Below are 9953 nucleotides of genomic sequence, written 5' to 3' on the forward strand. Positions count from 1 at the left end.
CTGTCCCTTTTCCCCACAGCTGCAGAGGGGCACAGACACGGCCCAGCACGGCCCAGAGCACAATGTCCTCCGCTGTTTGTTTCTGCTGCCGGTGGTTGCGATGCCACAAGCGCTGACAAAGGCCAGCCGGGCGGGACCCGCGGTGACAGCCGGGCACCGCAGAGGAACGGGGACACCCCGCGCGGCCGGGGCGGCCTGCCGGGAGGGCTCAGCGCCCACCGAGCGGCTGCCGAGCCGAGGGCAGGGGCTGCCCGCAGGCGCCCACCCCAGCCCGGCCCGCGGCTCCTTGAGGCTCGGTGGGGCCCGGTAGGGCCCGGGAGGGCTCCCGCCGCCGGCGCGGCCCGCGGGGCGTGTCCCGGGCAGCCCCGCTCCGCCCCGGCCCGGCGCGGCGGGGCAGCGGCGGCGGACGGGGCAGGGCCGGGCCGGAGCCGCGCAGCGGCGGCAGCGCCATGGGGCTGGAGACGGAGAAAGTGGACACCCGCATCTTCATGGACGACGACGACAACTTCCCGCGGAGCGGCGGCCCCGCGCTGTCGGACGCGGAGAAGTGCGCGGAGGACGAGCTGGACCGCGACCCCCACGGGCTGAACTCCCACCTGCAGGTGCGGGCCGGGCCGGGCCGGGCCGGGCCGGGGCGGGCGGGGCCGGGGCCGGTGCTCGGGTGCCCGGCGAGAGGGGTCCCCCGCGGGCTCCCCGCGCCCCAGCTCCCCGTGACGGTAAAGCCTCCTCTTGTTCCAGCTGGGGTTCGAGGATGTGATCGCGGAGCCCGAGCTCACCCACTCCTTCGACAAGGTGTGGATCTGCAGCCACGCTCTGTTTGAGCTCAGCAAGTACGTGATCTACAAGGTCCTGACTCTGGTCCTCGCCATTCCGATGGCCCTGGTTGTGGGGATCGTCTTCGCCACGCTCAGCTGCCTCCACATCTGGTAAGGGCGTGCTGTGTCCGGGCTCTGCCGGCAGCTCCGCAGAGCTCCTCTCCTCTAGCATTCACTATTGCCCAACCACCGGGCGCAGACTTTACACGGCTAGCCAGACCTGCTAATACTAACTGCTTTATTTCTAAAGGGACAGAGAAGGAAACAATGCTTTCTCTGTGATTCAGTTCCCTGCCTTGGTTTTACCAGCGGTCTGTCATGACTATATAAGCTTCGTGGGGCAGACAACCTGTGTTCCCGCTTGGACAGCACCTACAGCAATGCATTCCAACCTTGGCTGGCTTCTGGAGTGATAATAGTGACTGGATTTGTTTTTTAAACTGAAGTGCAGAATTTGTTCAAACGTGTATTTTAAATGAATTATCTAGGCAGAAGTATTACTAACACCTGAAGTTATTACTAACTTTTTAGTACTGTTAACGTCTTTCATTTTTTTCCTCACAGACTGAAGAAATCTTTTGAGGGCCCAGCTGGCTCTGTGTTACTGACATAGAATGTAGTGCCAGTGCTTTGCATCGGGTGCACAGCTATCTCTAGATGCAGTGCTCCAAAGCCCTTCCACCTAAGCAAAAAACCCTGCTGAGCTCAGGAAAGCTGCTTCTGGCCATGGCACAAGTTCACAGGCAAATACGCTGGCCATCCAAGTCAGAGAAAACCTGTGTACTTTAAGCATACTGTGATCACAAAATATCAGGAAGTATTTCTGAGACCAGAAAGGGAGATGATGGTGGAGAAGGAGGAAAGGTGGGGAGTATAGTGAGGTTGAGGAAAGAACTGACAATCCAAAAGACTATAGAGGAAGGAATGAATGCAGATTATTGACATTATTTCGGCAAACCAAGATTTTCTATATGCATGAGTTTTGGGCAAAGTCTAATTTGATTTGGGTAACACTGGAATCCTTTTCCTTTTATCAAGGGAAATAGAATACAGAAACTGGAAATGAACTCAAAACCTTAGGAATACATTGATTATCTGAACTTATGCTGGCAATCTTGTGGGTGCAGATTTCAGTTTTTGAAAGTACAATGGAAGGTTGTGTTGGTGACATTGTCAAGCCACTTTCAAAACTGATTAATTTGAATTGTGGAACATAGTGGAACATAGTGTCTGCACAATATCCAAAGGAGTTGCAGTGCAGTTTAGGGATGCCCACTTGCTATATCTCTTGTTCCCAAACTGTTACAAACAAACAGTTCATAGGCATAGTGCTGCCCAGATTTTTAGATTTGTCAGCTGTCACTCCACCATAGTGTGCAGTGTGACTGCAAAAGGGTATGGTGAGTATATATAGGTTTTCAGTAGTGAAATATCTGTGGAAAAATTCATCAATGCCAAATTTATTAAAACTGTAGTGCTTTTTTGTGCTTCAGAAGGATCTTGTATCTGGATTTCACAGACTGGATACAGGGTTTCACTGATCTAGGACTCGGAGGTCAGTTACTATTTATGCACATAGTCCCTAGTGACTATCTCAGGAACTGGGGGTTCTCAGTACATGTGAAATGGGACTGTCTGAATGTAGCACTTGAAACGTTTCTCTCGACTTTCTGTGAGCACACTTGCTTTCAGTTTCGTGCCCAGGTTCATTGTCAACATAGAATTGATCTTTAGTTTTGATCTTCCTTGCACCTGGGATGGATGTGAAAGAATCACATAACTCAGTAGTGCTGTCTGCATCCCCTTGGACTCCATCCAGTGCTACCATCCAAAGGCAATACTGCCTCATATTCCCACAAACTCAAACTGGATTTGTTCCAACACACTGAGACTAAGTTGGCATCTCTAAGTTGGCACCTCTTCATGTTCCAGATACCATGCGAGTGAGGAGTTCAGTGTTGCTGCATTTGAGAGGGTGGTGCAAAAGCAGTACATGTTTAAAGGCCCTAAATACAGGGTACTAGTTCCCTTGCAGGCCCATTGGGTCTGAAAAAAAAAGTAACTCCTTGTTTTGTACATGAAAGAAAGGGAATTCCATTATAACTTCAGCTGTTTAAATGTCATGGGAAGACCCTGGGGCAAACCCGCCCAGAAGTCTGTCACTAAGAGTTTCTCTGCTTCACTTTTGTCATCCAAACCAGTGAGGTGATGATGTTGAAATGTTGTAAGGGAGGCTTTTCTAGGGATAAATTCAAAAGCATTTCAACAACTTCTGGAGGTGCTCAAGTAGAAAGCTCTGTTGATGTCACACATGTTGTTGCAGTTTTATCAGCATGTTAAAATCCACATGTCTAGCTCAGCATTTCCTACGCTCAGGGGCGCCTTGTGAATTGCCCCATCGCATCTGATAGTAAATGTTGTCTTTCACCTGTAAAAAGAAAGCTAAGTAAGAAACATATAGTAATACACCTCATTTTCATTTTTAACCATAAAGATGGAACATATTATGTTCCCAAATTGGCTGCTTGAGCCAGAATTTGGTTTCATACTACCTGGTAAAAGATACCGATGGGCTGAACCTGGGCCAGCTAGTAGGCTGGTGATCCACATACAAGCCAGTTCAAGGAAGTCAACTTCACATTTTTCCATTACTGATGACTGTCATTCTCAGAGTATACAGGCCACACTGAGTTGTGAGACCTTTCTGTGAAATTAGCAAGTTTTTAAATATGCCCTCAGATTGTAGTTGTTAAGGTTGTTGATTTTTGAACAGAACACTTCAGGTTTTACAGGCAGCTCATGCAAAATTTTTATATTTCTTGTGGAGCAGTGATTGATTCTTGTTCCAAGCCACATGTTTGCAACCTCTTGGAAATTAAAGCTTGAATTTCATGTATGCTGTTTTGTAGTTTTATCAGAATAGTGTTCTGGTACATTGCATATTTACACTAAGAATCAGTGACCCATAATTTGAGTCTTGGATCTGAGATGGGCTCACTCAGCTCTATACATCATAGGCTAAAGCATGATGTAGGTATTCACAGCACTTCTCCACTTGAGCTGCCATTCACAGTGCTAAGACAGAACCATGGATTTACATGAAAAGCAGATATGGACATGCATTATTTCTTACCTTTTTGTATTCCACAACTTCAATTACAAAACTGCTGCTGTCACATTCAATCCTAAAACCATGTCCCTACTGACTCCTTGAAATCTAAATAAATTACACTACAGCTAGGAAGGCCTACCTTATAATCTGGTAGTGCTGTCTTGATGACTCTCTTTGATGTCCAGTACATGTCCCTTGGTTTAGGAAAAAAAAGTATGTGGATGTTGCCTTGCTTCTTTTGTAGTAGTTTTATCATTTCCAGTCTATCCACGTCCTGGAATACATAATATTTGATTTTAATGCACTTCAAATACTGTGTATGAGTTGTGAAGAGCTTTGGTGGTTATCCATTGCCTCACTTGTCCCAATGGTTAATGGCATGCAACAAGCTGTAGAATTGCTAGGTAATTTTTAGCCTTTTCACAATGCTTGCTTGTATTGTAGAGCTATACAAGACTTTTCATTCACAATCATAATATAGTACATGGAGTTAGTTAATTTAGGCACAGAAACATAGAGCATTTGAAAAATAGTATTAAGACATTTCTGAGATTCCATTTTGAAAAACCTTACAGGAGAAGGCATGATTCTTCACTTTGAAGCCAGAATCTCAATTAATGGTGCATGACTGCTCCAACATTGTTGCCCACATCTGTAAAAAGTTGATTCTCATTATCAGTGGGAATTAAACTGTGCTCTGCCATTTCCAAGAGGTGTTTGGTTCTTGACAGTGCTCGTTCAGGGCTTAGCAAGAAGAAAAAGTAACGTGAGCAAAAGTGAGAAATGTTGAGGCGAATAATTTTGTAGATGTCAAGCCTTGAACAGAATAAAGAGAAAATAGGATAGAAGGGGAAAAATGGGGTAATTGGTGCTTTTCAGTTCAACAGTTCCCGTAAGACACAATTCATCCCACTTGGTCAAAGGAGGTGTGTTTTATAATATATATACACAGCAAGATTCAGTGAGAGGTCATATAGGTAGCTGTCTTCAGCTCAGATGACAAATTCAACAGACCTTTTGTTTTCTTCCCAATGTGGTACTACATGGTAACACTAGCAGTACCAGTATGGCATCAGGGTACCTACCATGTCTGTGAACAAAACTGCAGACCAGGCTAAATCCACAGCAAAGGATGGGTACATTATATTTGTCAGGTCACAAAAACAAATACATGGCTTCTAATGGCATTTGATTATTAATTTTTAAGTGTGACTGGTCATCCATGGAAAGCACATTGCACCCTCTGATAATCTGGATGTATCGCACTGTCAGATAAGATATCCTGTGCAGAACGGGATGCAGACTTGTACATGTGTAAATACACACATAATTTAAAACTTAGAAAATACCTTTTATGACTCTCCTTGGTGTAAAGAATTTTCTTCTCTGAGGAAAGACGTTTGAGTAATTGTTCTATAAGTAGATGGACTTTTATTTTAAAATTGAAAGTTATTTAATTAGCTTTGGTTGCTATTATGTCTCATGTATCCTCCTATGGATTTAGCCTACATTGGGATTTGCATGCATTTACCATAAATTAAAAACTGTAATAATAAGGGCTTAAAGATTGTAAAACATTACCAAAACATTTTTATGTTTATTTTCCATTAGATTACCAAAATAGTTTGACTTCCAGTAATCAAAATAGGTTGAGTTCCAGTACCGTGTGAATTACCTCTACAGCAATTTCAAGTACTATGATCACTGCTTCTCCAGCCTTCTATATCTTTCTGTGAATCTTCTGCATACTGTGGTATTTGTTTCATTTGTATTTTGTGTGATCCTGTCAACAGAGGGTCCAAAAGAAATGTTGTCTTTTCTGCTTCTCTCCAGTTCAGTTAGGTTTTAAAAAAATTGGGCCAAATTAATTATAGATGGTATCAAAGGAAAAATTACATTGGCCTTATAAACTATCTGAAATGGAAAAGAGGTGAAGTCAGCACAAACAAAATAGCCATTTCTGATGTGTTCCCTGTATTGCTTGGAAAAATATCAATTTTTTTTTTCTGTTTGCATTATTGATGTTTATCAGCTGTATTCTAACAGGTTAAGGCCTAGTTTTTTATTCTATAAATGATTTATTCTTTATGCAGTGATATTATAGGTGGTTATAAACACACAGCTTACAGGGTTCAGTTTAAAACTAGAGGCACAACTTTCCAGTAATGCTCACAGTTCTATATGGGCTGTTTCAGCAGAGACAAAAGAGAAGGTTTTAGAAAAACTATTCTTGTTTAAATCCATCTGGGCTAGCTTTGAGTAGAGCATTGATGTTCTAGTATATGGCTTGCATTGTATGACAAAAGCTGTTAGATAAACACTGAAAGTAATTTATTTTGATTCTGTACATTTCTAACCTTCAAAAATTTTTAAACGTGGTAGGTATTTTCTACTTTGTTAATCTGAGGAGTATGCATTGTAAATACACAGCAACTTTTTTTCAGACTTAGGATGAAATATTAAATTAGGTATTTTCTGTCATTCCAGTCAGAGTGAAAATTCTGCAGTGGAATTATGCAAATGCAAGACTGGGAACTTAAATTTTGAATGCAACAGTGAAGTAGGACAGAGTTTTTTATCATTGTCAAAAGAATCTATAGCTTCTTTTACCTAATTTAGGAAGTAAACATGTTCAGTATGGCAGAGAGATGTTTTTAAAACCTTGCACTAGTAGAATTTCAGTATTATTTATGTATACATTTAGTTTGTCTGCACCCAAGTAAGAACAGCTTAGTGAAATGACCAGAGGTTTAGGCCAGTAAATGATTAAGGAAGGAAAATAACTTAAAATATTGTGGTCAGTTGTCATGTATCCACTGGCCCTCGTGAGCTGCCCATATGTGCACTTCTGGCTCTCCTCCACTGTTAGCGTGCTTGGCTCAAGCCACCAGTAATGGCATTGCTTTGGAATCGGCACACAGGGAGAACAATCCCCAGATGCTTACCAAAGCTCAGGAGATGAAAGCACAATATTCTCTAGTATGCACCCTGAGTGAATAAAAAGATCTTATCCCCTGACAAGGGGTTCTGACCATATTCTTATGTTAATTTCTCACTCACAAATGAAGAATTTTACAGGATCATCCCATTTTTCTGAGATGTGGCATGTACCTGTATTGTAACAATCTGATGTAACTGGATATTGCCTCCCTGTTTCTGTTTTACTGTAGCAGCTTGGAATAGGGATGGGTCAGAATGAGACACCAATGGTGTAAAGTGCATGTGTGCCTGTGCACTTGTGTGTGTCTGCAGGACAGACAAAGAAACACCAGAAGACACAGCAGAGCAAGAAGAGATTGTAAAGGCTGTTTCCAGTAAATCAAACTGGGGAACATAGTGTTTCTGTCAGCCCCTAAAGACCCACATTCAGATATGACCACAGCACAAGTGAGTCCTCAGGGGATGACTGCTCTTCAGCCATGGTGGGTGGCAGCCGGGCTATGGCAGATCATGTACACCTGCCCTGCCAGGAGTAGGGAGAGACAGCAAAAGTTCAGCATTCTAAATAGCATGTAAGCAAATTTCCAGTTAGTAAACAGAGACACAACAAAAAGAAAGCTGGTGTCCACACTCCCATGCTGCATACAAATGATTCTGGCCAGAGGACCACATGCATATGCAGGTGTGAGGCCCTGAGCAAACAAAATTGATGGAGAATGACTGCAAGGGTCAACTTGCTTGAATGTTTATGTTTATATTATAAAGTTGTAAAAGGTGAGGAACCACTGCTCTTCCATAAGATGTCACACCTGTGTTTCATTGTCCTGATTTCCCTGTGCTGTAGCAGCACCAATCTTCCAATTTTTCATTTTCTCTTTTGCAGGGTTGTGGTGCCTTTTGTGAAAACCTGTCTCATGGTCCTGCCTTCAGTGCAAACTGTATGGAAGAGCCTGACAGATGTTTTTGTTGTACCATTCTTTCAGAGCCTAGGCCGGTGCTTTGCCATGGTTAATATACGCCTGGACCAAGAGTAAACATCAGATGTGACACTGCTGTAGTTGTAGCTGGTGTTGTACTTCTTTGCTAACCTAACATACAAGCACTTGCCATTCATTCCAAACTTAAATTACAATGGCTGGTTTAAGTGGGAACATGCTGTTTTTATTAAAACTCATTTATTATCAGGGAGATCCATTTAAGAATTAGTAGGCAGTTTTCATAGCTCACTATTTTAACAACAGAGTGATCATGGAGTATATTGGCAACACTTTATTTTAATGGTAGTTGATTGGTAGATTATGGGAGAATTCTCATGGAGGACTAAATGCCACCACAGTGATAATGATTGGTGTTATTGCTATAAATAAATAAAGGAATAGGCTGTGATACCTTAGACAAAACAGATCTCTAGGGTTTCCCACTGACTTTACTGCAGTTCCACCAGGGATAATTTTTGGCCTCGCTATGCAGAATGATAAACCCAGTCCTCTGTTATCAGCAGTTAAAGTGAATGTGACTCATTGCATAAACATACAGGGAAAGGAACTGTTGTGTAATTCTCCTGTATTGGGGGGGGGGGAGAGGGGAAGCTCCCTAGAAGTTTATCCCTTAAAATAAGGTGTTAGTTAATGATCTGTAACATTAGCTAATCTGTATATTTTATTTAATGAGAGATTAACTTTGCTGTATATTTTGTACCTTTGTAAATGACAGTTGATCAGGTTTCTATGAAGCATAGTTTCTCTAGTATTTGAATTCTAACCAACTTATTAAGCAGCAAGAGTGAGACACTGCAAAAATTATTTTAGATAACTAAAATTTCCTTTTCTAAATTAAATAGATTTTGAGTGTTGCTGTGCAATTCTAATATATTAATTATATATGGTTGTGTGTAAAAGCAAAGATTATAAGTGTTTTTATACACGATTATGCAAAAGACTTGGAAATATCTGTTTATGAGAAATGGTTTTTATTAAAAATTGGGTGTAATAAATGCTACCCTGCCTATTTCTGTATATTGTTGGTGTGAACATTGTGATATTTAAAGGAATAGACACTATGCTAGCACTTTAACCAGTTGCAAGCTCTTATAGAAGGCAAGTGACTGTACTTGGTATCCTTGTCTAATTCTCCTAACCTATTGACTTGACTCTCTCTGTTGCTTTTTTACTATTTCAAAGCTTAACCCCTGAAAAAGACCCTTCTTTCTTCTGCACCTAATATGACTTTTTAAACCAGAATAACAGAAAATGTGCAGAGGTACATTAAAATTACATTAGCCTTCTGCTGGGCTTATGCTGCTGTTTTATTTAAATACAGATGGTAAGTTGCAATTATAAAATGTTTGTATGGTTTAGAATGTTATTTTCTAAAATGTCTCAAATTTCTTATCAAACAAGAGGTATCTAATAAAATAATAAAATGTCACCTGTTTCCCATTTTCAACTTCATTTCTTTTCAGATTTTTCAGCTCTAAACAAACTCTTAAAATGCCAAACACCATAGAATACTATGCAGTTCTTTCAAATATCTGAGAGGTAAAGAAATTGATATCAATACACTTCCCCTATTTTCAACTGCATTTATGTATTTATAGTAGAAAATGACGTATCTCTGGGTGCAGTTAAGCCCATACAGAATGATTGCTATCTCTGAAGTAGGTCTCTCTGCAGAATTTCGGCAACATTCAAAATAATGCTTAATTCTTTTAACAGGCGCACGCTTTCTTTACAGATGAGCTGCAGAATTTTCCTTTGTTGTCTGTTGGCCTGTTAAAGATACCTGGATATTCTTCGTGCATTAGGAACATCTTGCTTTATTAAAAGTATTTTTAGCATTTGTGCCATTTAGAGAGGGATTCATATGGCTTTAAAAAACTGGATCTTAATGATTAGTGCCCATGGAAACTGCTCTTGTTCTTTTTTATTCTGCAAGAAGTTAGCTTGTTTTTCAGATGTGTTCTTCAAAATACCTTTCTTGTGTTAAAAATGGAAATAACTCTTTTGAAAATAAAAATTGGCCAGGCTAGGCTTAAACTCTTTTGAGAGTTATTTTCTTTTACAGCGTCCAAGGGCTTTTACAAAGAT

General features: G+C 41.4%; 1 protein-coding gene across 1 annotated transcript; it reads left to right on the forward strand.

The window, feature by feature from the left end:
* Nucleotides 1-405: 405 nt before the first annotated feature.
* On the forward strand, nucleotides 406-9880 carry CAV2 (caveolin 2). The gene is made up of 3 exons (XM_058022773.1): nucleotides 406-602; nucleotides 739-926; nucleotides 7751-9880. Exons 1-3 carry the CDS (start codon nucleotides 450-452, stop codon nucleotides 7899-7901), a joined length of 492 nt encoding a protein of 163 aa, XP_057878756.1. The 5' UTR covers nucleotides 406-449; the 3' UTR covers nucleotides 7902-9880.
* The last annotated feature ends 73 nt before the right edge of the window (nucleotides 9881-9953 follow it).

This window comes from Melospiza georgiana, chromosome 4, assembly GCF_028018845.1.
Source record: "Melospiza georgiana isolate bMelGeo1 chromosome 4, bMelGeo1.pri, whole genome shotgun sequence".
NCBI lineage: Eukaryota > Metazoa > Chordata > Aves > Passeriformes > Passerellidae > Melospiza > Melospiza georgiana.

Excerpts from the sequence above, each read along its gene's own strand:
- CAV2 (XM_058022773.1), top strand. The coding sequence starts at position 450 with ATGGGGCTGGAGACGGAGAAAGTGGACACCCGCATCTTCATGGACGAC. Across the intron at positions 603-738 it reads GGCTGAACTCCCACCTGCAG|CTGGGGTTCGAGGATGTGAT; the intron begins GTGCGGGCCGGG and ends CTCTTGTTCCAG. Across the intron at positions 927-7,750 it reads CTCAGCTGCCTCCACATCTG|GGTTGTGGTGCCTTTTGTGA; the intron begins GTAAGGGCGTGC and ends TCTCTTTTGCAG.